Source organism: Microtus pennsylvanicus, chromosome 7 (assembly GCF_037038515.1).
Source record: "Microtus pennsylvanicus isolate mMicPen1 chromosome 7, mMicPen1.hap1, whole genome shotgun sequence".
Classification (NCBI taxonomy): domain Eukaryota; kingdom Metazoa; phylum Chordata; class Mammalia; order Rodentia; family Cricetidae; genus Microtus; species Microtus pennsylvanicus.
The window spans coordinates 10013343-10032038 of NC_134585.1; the positions used below are offsets into that span (position 1 = coordinate 10013343).

The 18696-nt window shown below is 54.5% G+C and overlaps 1 protein-coding gene across 1 annotated transcript; it reads left to right on the plus strand.

The window, feature by feature from the left end:
- The first annotated feature begins 905 nt into the window (after nt 1-905).
- Nucleotides 906-17571, plus strand: Col6a1 (collagen type VI alpha 1 chain). The gene is made up of 35 exons (XM_075979892.1): nt 906-1118; nt 1886-2015; nt 3220-3420; nt 4786-4945; nt 5259-5387; nt 5470-5490; nt 5663-5683; nt 5767-5811; nt 6531-6584; nt 7063-7107; nt 7227-7253; nt 8000-8026; nt 8125-8169; nt 8889-8942; nt 9183-9245; nt 9617-9679; nt 9769-9822; nt 9917-9952; nt 10271-10333; nt 10715-10777; nt 11883-11945; nt 12168-12230; nt 12509-12559; nt 12774-12809; nt 13039-13101; nt 13258-13323; nt 13527-13562; nt 13955-13991; nt 14299-14307; nt 14727-14860; nt 15254-15363; nt 15470-15653; nt 15773-15953; nt 16416-16445; nt 16802-17571. Exons 1-35 carry the CDS (start codon nt 998-1000, stop codon nt 17422-17424), a joined length of 3108 nt encoding a protein of 1035 aa, XP_075836007.1. The 5' UTR covers nt 906-997; the 3' UTR covers nt 17425-17571.
- Nucleotides 17572-18696: the final 1125 nt, after the last annotated feature.

Sequence of the window (18696 nt, forward strand, 5' to 3'; positions counted from 1 at the left end):
GCTGTGCTTCCCATCCTGAGGCTTCTTCTGCGCTATCATCCACCCATCCTGGGAAACACAAGAGGGGCAATGAGATTTGTACCAATAGACCGTGTGCACACCATGGCGACACAGTCTCTTTTGTCAGACAGGCATGAAGACAAAGGATGCGATCGCAAGGAGTCCTGGGATCAAGTGTCACTGTTGGTTTTCTTTAAAGAACTTTTACTATTAATGATGTTACTATTTGTAATCAAGCTTTTGTGTTCTAGCAACTTCACCAGTCTTCTGGGATTTTCTCTGGGCAAGGATGGCTCTGGCTTTGTCTGGTGCCCTCTCCTCAGGGACTTTATCAGTATACACGCACACACACCACCACCACCACTACGACCACCACCCCAGAGAGAGAGAGACTTCTACAAACACATCCGTATGGTTGTTGTTGGCAACTTGGTTTTCCCATAGTAAAGATGAAAATACCTTTGACAAGTAAGTATTTAACTAAACTGAAGAGACAGTGGCATGGAATTCTCCAGCGCCTGAGAAAGCCGCGTTTGTAGGAGTGGGTACTCACACCCGTAAACTGGGTTGGTCAGTCCCACCGGCAGTATTTGGAATGAAACTGTCAGAAATATTTCCTGAACTTCTTTCGGGATCACATATTCTGTACACACTATATTTATTCTTCTTTACACAGGGTAGTCGACTATGAGCGAGGAAATACCCCACACGCTGTGGTCACTGGAATTCCACAGCCCCGGAGTATCTCAGTTCATAAAACCCTTGAGGAGAGGGTTTTTTTTTCAAGGTTCCAGAGACCCGAAGCTGTGACTCACTCAGCTCTGAGGCCCTCCCCTTCCTCTCCCCCTCCTCTCCTGATCCCTCCCCTCTTTGCACCTCCCTCCCTCCCTCCACCCTCACTGGCTCCCAACAGCCCTGGGCTCTAACTGCAGCGAGCGAAGAGACATCCTCTTACTCTGCCATTACCAGCGCCCACCCTGACCCTGGCCTGCACTTGATGGGGACCCGCAGGCCAGCCAGAAACATGAGGCTGGCCCACGCTCTGCTGCCCCTGCTGCTACAGGCCTGCTGGGTGGCTGCACAGGACATCCCGGGCCCCAAGGCTATTGCCTTCCAAGGTGAGTGAGCTTATTGCACTCCCGAGCACTGTGTTTAGCTGTCTGACCGCCTGGAAGTAGATAAACTCAATGCTTACCCGCCCCCCCACACACAACCTGGGTACTGTCACTAGTCCCATTTTGTCTTAATCCTGTGGAGAGCCACCGAGAAGGGGCCTTGTCCCTTGTCCAAGCCTGCATTCCACTCAGTCCCCATCTTGAAGCAGCTGGAATACTGCACCCACAAGGTCCTGAAGTCCTGTCACCTCAAGTCTCTCCATGCTAGGGAGATGACAGAGCTGGAGACTCCAGGGGGACCTACCAATGAAGAGGAGCCTGTGGCTACCACGCCTGGTCTGTTTTCTGTCCTGGGTGAATGACTGTTGAAGGCCTCAGAACTGCTATCTCTCTTTGCCTGACAGCCAGATAGATGACCTGTCCCCTCATACCTGAGCGTGAGGTCATGGCTTTGAGTTGAACCTGAGAACCAAATGAGAAATAATCCAGTTCTCCCAGGCAGTCTCTGCCCTCTGTAACTGGCCAAGGCCACTCTGAGTGAGGCTCTGTTCAAGGGACAGGACACCTTGGGTGTCCTTCGGACCCTGCTGGGTGTCGCCTACTAGGCAGGTGGCTGGTGGGCCGCCATCACCTGCCCAGGCTCTACTGCTAAGAAGGGATGGTGTTTCAGGGAGCCTCTGGCCTGAATGGGGATGTGTGAAGGGGGTCTGGTGCTCCCAGCGGGGCTCAAGGCATGGCTGAATGACCTTATGGGACCTTCCCTGGCTCAGACTGCCCTGTGGATCTATTCTTCGTGCTGGACACGTCGGAAAGTGTGGCCTTAAGGCTGAAACCCTATGGGGCCCTGGTGGACAAGGTGAAGTCCTTCACCAAGCGCTTCATAGACAACCTGAGAGACAGGTAGCGTGAACTTGCCTTGGCCTATCCTGTATGGGCTTGGGGAGGGGGTGGACCTGCATGCAGAGCTGAGCCTTAACTTCCCTCTTCAGGACTCCATCCTGTGTGGTGCAGCTGGGTGGGGGAGCGGTGGAGCAGGAGGGAGGCTGACCGAGTGTGGGATAGGACAGTGGGGAGGAATCACCTCACTGGCAGGACTGAGGAGACAGTACTGAGTGTAGAGATGTGGCCTCTCCACACTCCAAACACAGACAGGAGTTTGGGGAGTCAGTCAGATAAATACTTATGCCTCATGCCTGGAGTCCTGCATGCAGCTGGATCCCATCTGATCCACATGGACTTCAGAGTGTCTGCCTAAGTCCCCAGTGTCCTCAACACAGGCTGCGAGTAGGGGTGCGTGGGATACAGCATGCTTCATGTACCCCCTTTCTCACTCCCTCCTCAGTGGGACCCTGAGGACAGAGGGTGTGGCTAGGGCAGGTCCTGAGGAAAGGCGTAGGTAATGAGCCTCTCCCCATAGCAGGGTCCCTGTACAGCAGTCGGTCAGTGTGAGGATGGGAACTCAGACAGTGTGATCTTCAGCCTTACTAGCTACCCAGCCAGGGCCCAGGGCCCTGCCCGTAGAGACTGTGGCTCTGGAATGCTGGAGCGAACCATTTACCCCCAGGGCTGCCACCTCAGGGACTGTGGAGTTCTAGAACATGAACTTAATGAACAAATCTGAGGCCCTAGAAAGAAAAAAGGAGGTCCTAATGTAGAAGGCAGTGAGGTGGCCTCGGTCCCTTTACTCAGCATCCATGATATGGATATCCTATGATATGGATGGAATTATATTTTATTCCAGAGGCCTTGGTTACCCTGTCTCCTGATGTCCTGCATGGGCCACCATAGCAGGCCTTGGAGAGCTGTGTGGCCAACAAGGTGGAGGCAACTTGAACCCACTTCAGAAACCCACCTGTCCTATTTAGAACTAGCCTGTGCCTGCTTTTGTCCTCACCCAGCCCTCTGCAGTACATGGGGGTCTGTGGCCCCAGCTGGGGTCATGTTTATAGCTCAGTTGAGACCTAGGTTGGTTTGTCCAGCCATGCCCATTGTGTGGACCCTGAGCCGCCTGATCATCCGTGAGATCACCCTTGGGTGGGACAGCAAGTCCCTTCGTGCAGGTTAGAGTGAAGCCCCCTCACCTCGTCCTACCTGTGACTCTCAGGTACTACCGGTGTGACCGTAACCTGGTTTGGAATGCGGGTGCCCTGCACTACAGCGATGAAGTGGAGATCATCCGAGGGCTCACGCGCATGCCCAGTGGCCGCGATGAGCTCAAGGCTAGCGTGGATGCTGTCAAGTACTTCGGCAAAGGCACCTACACTGACTGTGCCATCAAGAAGGGGCTGGAGGAGCTGCTCATAGGGTGAGTGGTGCAGGGCCCTTCAAAAGGGCCAATCCGGGCCATTCACAAGGGCCCAATCTGGGCCATTCACAAGGGCCCAATCCAGGCCCATGTCAAACTCTATCAACCAGGATGGTCTCTGGTGACTTCAGACACAGACCTTCTTAACCTGTGTGTTACAGGGCCTCCTTGACCCATTTTTTCATGGCCAGGTGAACCGCTGCCAGGCTACCCGTTACCCATCAAAGGCTGGGCTGGGGTCTAGAAACTCTACCTCAGGGGGCAATGTGCCTGTAGCCACAAACCTTTTCACCTTGCCAGGGTCCACAGGGCCATACCCCCAATCTTCATCCATCCGTGTGTCTAGTCGCTGTCTCAACCAGTGAACTAAATGACCCTGGTCACCACCCAGAGAAAGAGGTGACAGAGAAGCAGATAGTGACGTAGGGAGAGATGGAGAGAGCAGCCAGTTACTGCAGGACAGCTTTGGCATCGCCTAAAGTCCTTTAATGGCAGGCGGAATGGCTTCTTCCACGTCCCATCATGTGTGGGTCTGAGACCCTTTCCTCATCTGGCTCGATGCCTTCCCATAATGACCCAGGCATTGAGCTGTCACAGGTGGCTATGACTCTACTCCTTCCCCGTGCAGCCAGCTCAGGGGAGAAATACCAGCCCCTCACCCCTCTTCCCTTCTGTGGCTTCGTTGAGATACCCCAGCATTGTGAGGCTGCAGGGCTGAGCCCCATTCCGAGGTCCACTGGGCCCCTCCACGTTAACACCAATGTGTGATAAAATTGTACGGGCTGTGCTAAGGCCTGTCTCCCATCTGTAGCTGTATGAGGTGAGAAGGTTAGTGGCTGAGTTGGAGATATGGCCTAGGGCATGGCTGCCACGTGCGATCCACAGAATAAACTTGCACGTTGTGTGGAAAAGCCCTAATGTCTGTGTGGCCCTTTACCCTACTCTGACCTCTTGCTCAGAGAGGCCATTGCATTGTTTAGGGTGAAACAATTCGAGGGTATCTGTGAGTCCCTCTACCTCTTACACCAGTTGCCTTCCGCAGGACACCACCAACCCCCAGTAGCCCAGGGTCACCCCTGGCTCTCTTGTTCTCAGAGATTTGGGGTCCAGTGCATCCTGAGATGATACCCACTTAGCATGCATACTAAGGACAGGTGCCTTCCCTGACAGTGCATCTCAAAGATGTGGCCATGTAACAAGACCTGCTCCTTTATAATCATGATCAATGGGGAATCCTGGTCCCTGGGTGACAGGGGACAGCATGTCCAGAGCTTCCTCAGGTCCTTCTCCTGGACTGGAGGGTCTCAGCTCAGGTTCCCAGGCTCTGAGCCCTAGAGAGGGATCTCATGCTGCCCACCTCTCCAGGGGCTCCCACCTCAAGGAGAACAAGTACCTGATCGTGGTGACTGATGGACACCCCCTAGAGGGCTACAAGGAACCATGTGGGGGCCTTGAAGATGCAGTCAACGAGGCCAAGCATCTGGGCATCAAAGTGTTCTCCGTGGCCATCACACCTGACCACCTAGTAAGACCCCACCTCCTTTTACGCTCTCAACACACAAGATGGAGGGCCTCTGGGCTCCTGCCATCTGGGCCCCAGAGTCTCTGGAGTCTTCTCTGCTAATATTTGGGTACACACAGACTGTCTGTTTCAAGGCCCCTCCCACCTACTGGGACCCTGGTATGACCCTTGGGGTGCAGACACTCCAGCAGATAGTCCTAGCCCTTCAAAGGGCTGACCCCACCCTCCTGAGGCTTGGCTCTGCAACCACCACCCAGTTCCCGGTGGTGCATGGCCTTTCAGAGGTCATTCATTCTCTCCTCGTCCACGCGCTCAGGAGCCACGTCTAAGCATCATCGCCACAGACCACACATACCGGCGCAACTTCACAGCGGCGGACTGGGGTCATAGCCTTGATGCCGAAGAGACCATCAGCCAGACCATTGACACCATTGTGGAAATGATTGTGAGCACTGACCTCTTTGGGGCGGGGGAAGAAAGCCTGGGCCCAGAGGAAAGACTAACTCACCCTTCGGTTTCCATTTCAGAAAAATAACGTGGAACAAGTGGTAAGTGTGCTCCCCTGAGCCACGTCAGGGCCTGTGTCTTACGCGGGTCCTAGCCCTGCCAGTGTGTCCCCCCCTGTTGGAGTGAGTGTCCCCGGGCCCTTTCCTGTCCTTGTTGGAGCATCCATCCCCTGCGTTTGGACTCTGACTGATCTCCTATCCCTTTCTTCCACAGTGCTGTACCTTTGACTGCCAGGTAAGTGTGGTCCACTTTCCCTGCTGGTCCCTTGACCCTTGTCTAGGATCTGAGGATGAAGAGAGGTCTCTTGTTTCTTTCAGGCTGCCAGAGGACCTCCTGGTCCCCGAGGAGACCCCGGGTATGAGGTGAGTGGCTGAAATTGCCTTGCTTCTCTTGAGATAGAGTCACTGGGAGCCCTAGCTCTACGCCCACCTCTTTGGGAATCTTGTACACCCGACACTGGCTGGGCAGGTGCTTCTGTCCAGGGACAAAGACTGGACATCACTTAAATGTGGTTTGGGGTGTGGGAGTTGGAAATGCAGAGTCTCCCCCTTGTGGTCCCCAAGACTGCCTTCAGGCTTAAAGTTGGTTTGGCATCCACTCGATTCTTGAAATCAAAGACCTTATGGTGGAGTTGGGAATGAAACTGGGGGTCCAAGTCCTACTGCGACTCACATGGGACAAATCTGAACACTATGGGAGATGCTGGGGTCAGATCTAGGGTGGCTCTCCTGCCACATGGCTGTCACCCACAGAGCTGAGATATCCCCCCGCCCCACCCCAGGGAGCTTCCTTGCTGGGTCTCCCTGTTTCTCTAGGCCTAGAGTACCATACCTGCTCTGTCTTGAGAACTTGTGGGCAGAGACAAAGTCTAGGCCCAAGTCTAGGGTGGCACAGCCTGAGGAACCCGGGAAGACTCCCAGAACCCAGGCAGACCCAGAATCATGGCTAGAAGAACTCTGGAACCTGGATGGCATCGCTCTGTAGATCTTTCTCACGCCCAAGGGGTCTTGCCCAGCTTTCCAGGACAGATGGGCATGGCTCCTGACCTGGTCCCCTTGAGCTGATCTCCTTTGCCTTCCAGGGGGAACGAGGAAAGCCAGGTCTTCCCGGAGAGAAGGGAGAAGCTGGAGACCCCGTGAGTATGGGTTACCATCTGCGTGACAGTGGGGACAAGTGCTGAGAAGCCTGAGCCTGGGGATCTGAGCCATAGAAACTTCTAGAACAGCAGCCCTGAGCACTGGGGGAAGAAAGGCTGCCCCAGGGATCAGGCCAACAAGTCTGCTTTGGGCCATGATCAATCTCCTGGCAATTCCCCTTCCTTTCTAGCCCTCCTCATGGAGACCTGGATCCCCTCCCTCTCCTCTGGGTACTGTGTCCCCTTCTCCTCCCTCCTGAGTGTTCTGGGTTCTTTCCTGGAGCTTGCCATGAGATCTTGGGAGACCCTTTGGGAGCCTCACAGAGGCCCTGTCTTCTTCCCTACCCACGCTGTCCCGGGCCTGCCTAGGTTCAAGATTCTATGTGGGTCTTTCTAGTTGTAGTGAGGGGTGAGGTGGGCTGAGTGGTCCCTTCCCCTGCTATCCAGGGATGTCTGACTATCTCTTGTTCTGTTCCAGGGAAGACCCGGAGATCTTGGGCCAGTCGGGTACCAGGGTATGAAGGTACGTGTCCCTAATGCCCAGTGACCTCTCCTGAATGAAATGGATCAGGGCTTGGCAGCGAGGTACAAACTGATCAGCACAAAAATAACGTACCCCTTCCTTTTCTGTTTGGTTCATAGGGAGAAAAAGGGAGCCGCGGAGAGAAGGTGAGTAAGGGCCAGCTTCGTTATCTTGACCAATGAGCATCACAGGGAGATAGCCGGTGCTTCTGTCAGGGGGAATCATGGGAATCAGACCCTCCCATCACCCTCTATGCCTCAGGGGGGATGTGTCTGGTCTCCAGGGACAGGTCTCCTGAGTTCTGCTGCCACCTCAGGCCACCTGGATCAGAGAGGACTGGGAATGTCACTTTGCCTCAGTGGGCAGTTCCTGGAGACCCTCTGAATACAGGACTTGTCCTCTTCCTTCCCACTCTGTCCTGCGTCCCTGATAGCCACAATTCTGTATCTTTTGGGTGTGTGGGATGCTGTTGTGTTCTCAGTGGTCCCACCACACTGTGCGTGCCTCCCTCCCTCCTACTGGGAGGATGACGGTGCAGTGGGGCGGTGCAGTGTGACAACGGTGCAGTGTGCCGATGCCGTGTGCCTGTGCCGTGTGATGATGGTGCAGTGTGAGGGTGCAGTGTGACATGGTGCAGTGGGGCGGTGCCGTGTGCCGGTGCAGTGTGCCGGAGCAGTGTGACATGGTGCAGTGTGCCGGTGCCGTGTGATGATGGTGCAGTGTGAGGGTGCAGTGTGACATGGTGCAGTGGGGCGGTGCCGTGTGCCGGTGCCATGTGATGATGGTGCAGTGGGGCGGTGCCGTGTGCCGGTGCCGTGTGGCGGTGCAGTGGGGGCTGCCCTCTGGTCCAGCCAGGGGACTGCCCCTCACCCTCTTCTTCCTATTCCCACAGGGCTCCCGAGGACCGAAAGGCTACAAGGTGAGTATGGGTGGGTCAAGGACGTAAATGCTGTTCACGGGCCAGCGCTGGCCACATCTGGCCTTTGTCTAACCTCCCTTTGTCTCCCTGCCTCACAGGGTGAGAAAGGCAAGCGTGGCATCGACGGGGTAGACGGCATGAAGGTAATTATGAGGCCGGAAGGCTGAGAGGCTGGGGTATACCGCCTAAGATGGGAGGAGACAAAGCCAGGGGCTGCCCCAAGTGCGCAGGCGCAGTTCCCATGGTGGGTCTTCCTGGGAGCGAGAGTCAGGTGATGTTTCCTGCCAAGACCCAAGTCAGAGGAAAGGCTGGTCCTTGCCTCTTCTTCCTCTTCCTCTCCGTTTCTCTCATTTCCTCTTCCCTCCCCTTCACTCTGCTCTCAATAAACACCTCAGGTAAGCTCTGCCTCCATGGCATGCTTGTCTCCGGCCAGCCATGAGGCCTCTGGCTCTTACCCCCCAAGGTCTCTCCTGTGGTTTTACAACATTTGGTCTCTGCTCCCTTCTCTGCCCTTTCTCTCTCCTCATCCAATAAACCTCCTATGTGAGTTCTGTTGTATGGTGTGACTCCTTCCCGGCCATTTTTAAAATCATAATATTGTAGTGTAATGATATGCAGGGCCGAGGTGGGACCACAGATTCCATGGTGGAGGACAAACACGCCATCAGACAGAGCTTACCTAGAAAGGGAAGGGGAAGGAAAGGGAAGGGAGGAGAGAGGAGGGGGAGGGAGAGAGACGCAGAAAAGGAGAAAAGTGATCCCCTTAAGTGCAGAGGGCTCCTGACCTTCCTGAGTGGGGTTTGGATGAACAGAGTTCAAGTCTCTACTCAATCATTCCAATCTTACTGTTTCCTTCTCCCAGGGAGAGACAGGGTTCCCAGGACTACCAGGCTGCAAGGGCTCTCCAGGATTCGATGTAAGTCATTTCCTCTACCTCCTATATTTTGGAATAATGGGTTCTTGGAAATTTGGTTCCAAACCTTGCTATTCTGACTCCACCCAATGGCCAAGCTATATGTGAATTCACCTACTCTGCCCAATGGCCGAGCTGTATGTGAATTCATTTGATTTATTTGCTCAGTCTGAGGGTGGCGCTTATCTGGGCCCCACGGGAGATCTTGGCTAGCTGTGACCTGTGTATTCGTCTTCCCACCAGGGCATTCAAGGACCCCCAGGTCCCAAGGGTGATGCTGGTGCCTTTGGATTGAAAGGAGAGAAGGTAGGTGACAGGCAGCCCCAGAGAGTCGAGACTTCACCATCTACTAAGGCCAAGTATTCCTTCTGGGACCCACAGCGAGGGGAACAAGCCTGGCTCTGAGAAGTACCGCCATAAAACCTCGATTGGCGGACTCAAGTTTGCCTCTCACCATCATGCATCTCAGGTCTGGACCTGAGGAGTTTTAAGGCTTTCATGGTCAAGGGTGTGCTATGCAGATGTGGGTGAATTGTGAGGTTCCTAGGAGGCCAGAACTCTTCCAGAGTTAAGGTTGGGGGTCACCTGAGGTTTAGGTAAGAGCATACCGTCACGGGGCCCAGGCCCTGAGGTGGCTTGGTCTGAACCCATTGACCAAGATCTCTGATCTTCCCCAGGGTGAAGCTGGAGTGGATGGTGAGGCTGGAAGACCAGGAAGCTCGGGGCCAACTGGAGATGAGGTAATATGACCTGGCATGTGATGGGATCGGATAGGATGAGCCTTGTGGACACTGGGGTTTGTGGTCATTCTCAACTTGTCCTCCCCCAGGGAGATCCAGGAGAGCCTGGTCCCCCCGGAGAGAAAGGAGAGGCTGGAGATGAGGTAAGCACCCCTATCCTGGTCTAGCCTCCATCCTCACTTGCAGGCTGAGTCCAACCTAGTATGCAGACTCATGTACTGTTCTTCCTTGTCTTAGGGGAACGCTGGCCCAGATGGACCCCCTGGAGAGAGGGTGAGTCAGTTGGATGGTACCATACTGTCCTTATCGTCATCAGGAAAGGCTTGTGTAGACTGGCCTGGATCTGACCTCTGTAGGTCCTTAGCGCTCTGTCTGTAAGCCTAGGCTAGGCAGGAAGCCAGACCCTAGCCATTCTAGATTTCACCATGCATGCAGGGCCTTGGGTCACTTGAGAGTCCTGAGGAAGCAGGCAGCCTGAGGAACACAGAGGCCCACCTCTGGAATGGGGAAATCACTAGGTCCAGCCTTCAAGCTCCCACCCTTCCCAGGAGTGCATCACAGATAGACTCATATCTACTTCTCTCCACACAGGGTGGCCCTGGTGAAAGAGGACCTCGGGGGACCCCTGGTGTGAGGGGCCCAAGGGGAGACCCGGTAAGTCATGCTCCGGGGCTGTCTAGGGGACACACTGAGGCTAGAGCTGAGCGTAGGTTCACAGGGCCAGCTATGCAGCCTTATTGGTGTCTAGGCCTCAGCTTTCCTGCCTTCCTATGGAAGCTGCCCAGGGCTCTGATACATCCAAGGCAGGGCATCAGTCCACAATCCATCAGAGGCTCGCTCATTCATTGGGCCCATCTGAAGGAGAAGAATCTGGGTCCAGCCGTGGTCTACAGCTTGGAGTTCAGCAGACTCTTCCAATCCTTGCAATTGTGCCTCAATCTCTGGCCACCAAGATCACTTGCCACTCCTAGAGCAAATTGCTGGTGGTTCCCATGTGGCCTCTACCTCTGCATTCATGGGCTCATTTCTCCCCAGGGAGAAGCTGGACCACAAGGTGACCAAGGAAGAGAAGGCCCCGTCGGCATCCCTGGAGATCCGGTAGGAAGCCTAATGTATTGCAGGGAATAGTGACACCTCACAGTTTTGTTGGCCCACAGACTACTCAATACTAAGCTAAGTGTTCCATTTGGGTCTTCTGAAAAAATGCTCCCAGTGACTCAGCATGGAGGGGGAAGCTCCTACAAACGCGTTCCTGCAGACTCATGGTGCCCATGCTTAGAGCTAGCTTGGGTTCAGATGTCATGGATGTGTGTCAGCACTCAACACAGACCAAGGGATGTACTGGAGGCTGTGGGTCACAGACACTTGTAGATTCCATAGACCCTAGATCTCTGGTCTTGATCTGTTATGTTCACAAGGCCTGGTGTGTGGGCATGAAGGGTGTTAAAGACTCAGCCACAGAGGCAGGGAGACTATGGCCATGAGAACAGAGTGGGTCCCTAGGCTTTAGGGTGGATGGAGAAGAACTCTTTGAATCCTTGGGCGACATGAGTATCAGACCGGATAGAGGTGAGTTTGGCAGGATTAACACACAAGAGGTTCCATGATGTAAAGGTATGGTAAGATCTTTCAGGGCCCATGTTCAGGGAGCCAGGGCCAGTACAGCCAAGCTCAGCCCAGAGACACTGGGGCTTCAGGTCCCCAGACCAGGTATGGTCCCCAGAGCCCTCAGGAAGGAACCAGATAGATAGGTCATGCATCTCAGAACAAACTGTATCTGAATACAGTCGTTGAATCTGTAGTTGTCCTTGGTCAGAAGTCTAGTAAGGAAAAGACTACATATGAATTTAACCACCACGGGTAGTGGTCCCTCCCAGGCCGGTACAACCATGGAGGGTTCATGAGCAAAGGAAGACATCCACACACACTGGGACCTACAGCGAAGGCTTCAACATGGATAGTGGAGACGAGGGACCTGCAGGGAACCCCTCCTGACCATACCCCATGCTGACTACTGACCCCACTTATCATGAGTCCCTGAGGGTCCTCCGCCTCTGCGTTCAGGGCCCTAGATTGACAGTGGGAGGAGCCTAATTTCTCCATATGAGATAGGATCCTATGGTCAGGGACTCTCAGTTCTCAGGGAAGGAAAACAAGTGTGGCCTGGGAACAGTGAGCTGAGCTCATGAGTCTTAATCTCTAGGGTGATGCTGGCCCAATTGGACCTAAAGGATACCGAGGTGATGAGGGTCCTCCAGGCCCTGAGGTAAGAACTTGCCCACTCTGCGCTGCTATTTACCTAGAAGGCCAGCTCTGCGTGTCACTCTGAGGACAGCCCTAGTCCTGCAGCATCTCCCATACCCCCATCTCATCTTTCTGCATCTTGTCTTCCCTCTCTTGCCCTGGGAGAGACTGGGTCCCAGGGAGAATATTGTGCTACTAACTCACATTGTCTATGACCTGGCTATTACCTGCCCCACTCCTTTAGGGTCTCAGAGGAGCTCCAGGACCCGCTGGACCCCCAGGAGACCCAGGACTGATGGGTGAAAGGGTGAGTATTTGGGAGAACAGCCCTACCAGGCTACTGTTGGGTTAGCAGCTGGGACTTGCCTTATTTGGTCCCTTGGAGAGGTGCTGGTGGGGGAGGGGCATCCACATTCAGCTCTCAAGGATGAGGATGCCCCAGGCAAGACCCTCTTGCTTAAAAGTTCAATTGAGGGTTGACCTGGGGATGGGGGCTTTCCCTGGCTGGGGACACAGCTGTCCTGGACGCCCCCCAGGCATCTAGCCACAATCTCACGTGATGACAGCAGCTCTCTCTACTCTCAGGGTGAAGATGGTCCGCCAGGAAATGGCACAGAAGGTTTCCCCGGCTTCCCTGTGAGTGTTATTGGCCTCCCTACACACCAACCAAGTCCCCCTTGGAATGCTTCTGGCCACCTGGGTGGATGAGATACACCAGAGCCATCAGCTAGCCCAGGCATTTGGGCCTGGGCCTCCACCAGCCCTAAGCCCATCAACCTGTAGCTCTGACTTGGCTGTCATTCGGCCCCCCTCCCCAACCCTGGTATAACTCCCTTATCTTCCTTCACAGGGGTATCCAGGCAACAGAGGCCCCCCTGGGATAAACGTGAGTATCCCCACCATGCCTCTGTCAGGCTGTAGATGTGTGTTCACACAGCACTCATGTGCTATCAACACACTGTGTTCATTTTCTCACATGACATCAGGCAGCATGCACATGTGTGGGTCTGGGGTCACATCACTGACTTCAGGGACACTCCAGCCAGGTCGCATCTACCTTCTCTGCCCTCGCTACATCCTAGGTCCCGCTAACCCATGTGTTTTGTCTCCTGCAGGGCACAAAAGGCTACCCTGGCCTCAAGGGAGATGAGGGTGAAGTTGGAGACCCGGGAGAGGATGTAAGTGGGTGAGGGGTGGGGTCTTTCAAGACTGTGAACCCTACTGGCTTTGTTCACTAGAACAGGGGAGCAGGGAGGCTGAAGATGTACTCTGAGGGGCCAGAGCAGCTGGTGCACATGGCTGCTCTTGCTTGACCCCTTGCCATTTCCTTCCAGAACAATGACATTTCACCCCGTGGGGTCAAAGGAGCAAAGGGGTACCGAGGCCCCGAAGGACCCCAGGTAGGTGATGTGGCTGTAGGGGTTAGGGGTGGAGGCAAGGCAAGGTCATCTATAGCAATGAGAGGTGGAAGCCAAAAGATTCAAGGGACCAGGATTGCCCCAAGGACAACTGGGGACACTGAGGTCCCTAGAACACATACAGATCAAGAATCCTTGGGCACAGGCTCCCCATTTAGAGACTTTGTCTGCTCTTGCTCTGACAGGGACCTCCAGGACACGTGGGACCACCTGGCCCAGATGTAAGTAGGGTATCTGCAAATCATCTGGGGGCTGACCGCTATGGCCTTGGACCTTGATGGGGACATTAGTGAAGCCTGGAGCTCGCAAGCACTGTTCATGGATGGGGGTAGCTGGGGGAGGAGGCCTGGAGTCTTGCACTCAGACCACAGGGGTGCACGGCTACCACTGGAACACGGATGACTACAGGGGACACGGAACAGCCGCGGGAGACGTATGGCCATGGGGATGCATGACAGCTACGTGCTAGGAATTGCACCCTATCTTTTGTTAAGCCAGGAACGCTCTAGGCCGTGGGAAGTCCCTGCACAGAACCAACCCTCAGGGGGTTCCCAGGGACCACCAGGAATGGCCTCAGCCTAAGCCACACTAATATTCTCACTTCTCTTCCCAGGAGTGCGAGATTTTGGACATCATCATGAAAATGTGCTGTGAGTATCTGGAGCCCGGGTGACTTTCTTAATGAGCCAACAAGTTCCTGCCAGCCACGGGGCCCGGCATTCTGTTCCCGAAGGGTCTGCAAGGGTGGGAGGCTCAGACAAGCAGAGCGTACGTGCTACTGAGATTGCCAGGTCCCCCACATGGGAGAACCAGGGCTGGACTACCCATCCTCTGAGATTTCAGGGACTCTGACAAGCTGAGGGCCTGGCCAGAGCGAGGCGAAGCTAGGCAGAGCAGGACAGGGCACACTGTAGTCTGGAGCTGTTCTGTTTAGGGCTCTTTCTTTTCTTTCCTCAGCCTGCTGTGGTGAGTGGCGTCTCTTCTCTCTCGGGAATTCCTGCACGGTGTTAAGTGGACCCACCCTGGCTGTGTGGTGGGCTAGCAATGCAGCAGCCGTGCGTTCATCCACCTTGCTCTCCCACCTATCTGCCTTCCCCAGGACACTGCTGTTCCTGTCCTGTCTCCCTATCATTTTGAGTAATCGTCCACAGGCTGGAGCAGGAACCAGACCTCCAGGCTTGTCCCATCCACTCTTCCACAGAGTGAGGAGGAAGGGGCAAGGGTAGCAACTGTTGGGTCTGGCCAGTGAAGGCCAGCCCGGCAAGTCTAGCTCACCAGGAGATGCAGGAGAAGATTCAGAATCCACAATGGAGGTGGGGTGGGACCATGGAGTACTGAGGGAAGCCTGGAGAAGGGCACTAAGGACTGGCCCGTCCCCCTCCTAGAGTGCACATGCGGCCCCATAGACATCCTCTTCGTGCTGGACAGCTCCGAGAGCATTGGCCTGCAGAACTTTGAGATTGCCAAGGACTTCATCATCAAGGTCATTGACCGGCTGAGCAAGGATGAGTTGGTCAAGGTGAGTACAAGTCAACCTTGGACCACAGGTAGGGCCAACAGAGAGCTCAGCCCCTCCACTTTGGCTTCCCAGCTCACCACTGCATACACTGATTTATGTATACGTTGAGATGGTAGTAGCTTGTAACAAGGTCAAATAACACATCATTAGTGTCCATGGAAGTTATATGCATGCATCACCACCATATGGTGCAGAGAATCATGGTAGTGGGTCCAGAGCTTATCCTTTCAGGACAGAGCTGGGAGGGCTATGTACAGAGCCGTGTGGACCTGCAGGAGTAGTTACGGACAGCCCTGGGTGGAAGTGCATGCAGGGGTCTCGAGGCCCTTGCCAGGCTGGGACTCCAGGACACACAGGTTCTGGGCTCCAGACCCGACGATGTCATTCCTACAGTTTGAGCCAGGACAGTCACACGCAGGCGTGGTGCAGTACAGCCACAACCAGATGCAAGAACATGTGGACATGCGGAGCCCCAACATCCGCAACGCCCAGGACTTCAAAGAGTGAGAGGATTCCCAAGACCGCTGCCCCCATCCCTGGTCCTACAGTGGGCCTGGCCCAACCGGGACCCTGACCCTGGCTTTGACCTTGGCCTGTCTTCTGGCACAGAGCTGTCAAGAAACTGCAGTGGATGGCTGGCGGCACGTTTACCGGAGAAGCGCTGCAGTACACCCGGGATCGGCTGCTTCCGCCCACTCAGAACAACAGAATAGCTCTGGTCATCACCGATGGGCGCTCTGACACTCAGCGGGACACCACACCCCTCAGTGTGCTTTGTGGGCCAGACATTCAGGTGGGCAGCCGCACAGCGCTGCAGTGGCTGAGCAGGCTCTCCTGCGAACACCGGGGACTGTTCTCCAGGGATGCAGGAGGACAGGGTCAGGCCGACCCATGCCACTCTGCCCTCTGCAGGTCGTTTCTGTGGGCATCAAGGATGTGTTTGGCTTTGTCGCGGGCTCCGACCAGCTCAACGTCATTTCCTGCCAAGGCCTGTTGTCGCAAGGCCGGCCCGGTATCTCCCTGGTGAAGGAGAACTATGCCGAGCTTCTAGATGACGGCTTTCTGAAGAACATCACGGCCCAGATCTGCATAGGTGGGTGCTGGGGATCAGAGGTCTGGGTGGGCAGTGCCAAGGTCTGTTTTACACATGTCCACTCAGCTTTCTGGGACTGTTTGGGCTAGTGACAGCCCTCAGAATGCACCTGTCACTGTCACCTCAAGGACTGTGACCAGATTGGGGTGGCACTGCCCAGGGTGACCGCTGGCCCAGCAAAGCTACTTGAGAGCAGGTGTTCTCATGCAATTTGCATGGGCCAAGGTCTCGACCCCCAATGCCATGGGCACACTGTATGTGGGCCTTGTGTGAGTCTGACTCCATGGTGTGGACAACTTGGTTAAGGGACACAGTTTGTGGCAGATTCATAAGGGCAGTTGGTGAGCAGCAAGGCACAGCGCCTGACCTGCAAACCACCTTTCCCCTTATGAGGCTCAGAGCAGGCATGGTGCGTAGGGTCATGGTGGCATGGCACTCACTTCGTGTGATTTCTCTTTACAGATAAGAAGTGTCCGGATTATACCTGTCCAAGTGAGTGCATGGATTGGGAAGGGCAGGGTGGAAAAGGCAGGACTTTTGTTTTGTTTTGGTTTGGTTTGGTTTTGGTTTTTGGAGACAGGGTTTCTCTGTAGCTTTGGAGCCTGTCCTGGAACTAGCTCTTGTAGACCAGGTCAACCTCAAGCTCACAGAGATCCGCCTGCCTCTACCTCCCTGGTGCTGGGATTAAAGGCGTGCGCTGTCACTGCCCGGGTAAGGCAGGGCTTTTTAAGGGTACCATAGAACTCTGGGCCCTCTCCTCTGGGGCTTGGCAGCTCTGAAAATTTGGGTGGTCTCTGGCCAGCCCTCTGGAGTCTATCCAGTCTCAGGCCACCATCTCTACCCCACAGTCACGTTCTCCTCCCCGGCTGACATCACCATCCTGCTCGATAGCTCAGCCAGCGTGGGCAGTCACAACTTTGAAACCACCAAGGTGTTCGCCAAGCGCCTAGCTGAGCGCTTCCTGTCAGCAGGCAGGACGGATCCCTCCCAGGACGTGCGGGTAGCCGTGGTCCAGTATAGTGGCCAAGGCCAGCAACAGCCGGGGAGGGCAGCTCTTCAGTTCATGCAGAACTACACGGTGCTGGCCAGCTCTGTGGACAGCATGGATTTCATCAACGATGCCACGGATGTCAACGACGCCCTGAGCTATGTAACTCGCTTCTACCGGGAAGCCTCATCTGGGGCCACCAAGAAGAGACTCCTGCTGTTTTCAGATGGCAACTCACAGGGGGCCACAGCGGAGGCCATTGAGAAGGCTGTGCAGGAGGCCCAGCGTGCAGGCATTGAGATCTTTGTGGTGGTAGTGGGACCCCAGGTGAATGAGCCCCACATCCGTGTGCTCGTTACCGGCAAGACCGCGGAGTATGACGTGGCCTTTGGTGAGCGCCACCTATTCCGTGTACCCAACTATCAGGCCCTGCTTCGTGGTGTTTTCTACCAGACAGTCTCCAGGAAAGTGGCACTGGGCTAGAGGGCCACATATATGGCTGTACACATGGGAACACACTTTGACAGGCCTTCCTGCCCTTCCCACCACTGACCAAACAGGAATAGGACACGTGACCCAAATATTCCTGACCACTGTTCCACTGCCTTAGAGGGAAAGCTGAGATGCACACTGTTGACTTTGTGTAATGTCCTCCATAGCTCACCTGAGCTCCTATCCGTATCTTCCTTGATTTGTTCAGCATGGCAGCCATCTTGCTGACCTCCCTCTGCCTCTGGGCTCCACCCAGCCATCTCATCCTCCTTTTCTCTGCCCCTAATCTGTTTCCCGTGTCTTCATACCATCTGCAGTTTCTGTCTGTGTTGAGCCTTTCACACCAACAGTGAAACAAACCCTTGCATGGGCTCAGCTTGCTGGGTAACAGCTTTTAGAAAAATTGAGACCAAGAACGTTTTCAAACACAAACTTGGAGGAGACCGTTCCTCTTCATCAGGTGCTTGTCAGTGACCAACATGGACCTTGGTCCTGGCCCTTAGCGGCTCAATGTGAGCAGCAGGAAATGCTGGCTCCTGCCTCTTGTCTAAGAGCAAAGGTGCTACCTGCAAGAGCTTCATATACAAAGAGGCTTAGTCTGGACAGTTCAAACTCATGCGTTCTGTCAGAACCAATCCAGAGCTCCTTTTCCTCAAACAGAGATTCGCCCTTCTTTTTGAAGACCTCTTTTAGTTTTGTTGTGGCTCCCCCATGCTCCCCTGATCTGGTCCATGCCAGCTCTCTCTGATAATAAACAGTTCCATTTTTCTCTGGGGCTCTTCACTGTATCCACACCACTACCCAACACACCCGGAAAGAGAAGCTAATGCCAGGCAGACCACGGGGCTAAGGAGAGGCTGCCCTGGCCCATGGGCACAGCCCAGTTGTTTCCGAGAGGAAGAACACGGGCACAAAGACCTTCCCAGGCCAGGGGGCTGTAGGGCTGAGGTACACGGCAGTGCCGACTCAAGACACTAGGGCTTGATGGATTTGTCCAAAGAGATAACTTCAGACCACCTAGTTTCAACCAGATTACGCTGGTTCCTACAAAACTCTGCCAAATAAAAACATATCCAACCAGGATAAACACGATCAAATGATATTCAATGAGATTACACCAGATCTAACCAAATCTAACCTGATTAGACCATAACCAATGAGATCTAACACAATATACTGGACCCAAACAAATATAAACCGGATATAAAATCAAATCCAACTAGATACACTAGAACCAATTGCATTTAGTCAGATTAAATTAGA

Bases quoted from the DNA above. Each gene is read 5' to 3' on its own strand.
- Col6a1 (XM_075979892.1), top strand. From the start codon at position 998: ATGGGGACCCGCAGGCCAGCCAGAAACATGAGGCTGGCCCACGCTCTG. The intron at 4,946-5,258 runs GTAAGACCCCAC...CCACGCGCTCAG, and splicing joins CCATCACACCTGACCACCTA to GAGCCACGTCTAAGCATCAT. The intron at 5,388-5,469 runs GTGAGCACTGAC...TTTCCATTTCAG, and splicing joins ACACCATTGTGGAAATGATT to AAAAATAACGTGGAACAAGT.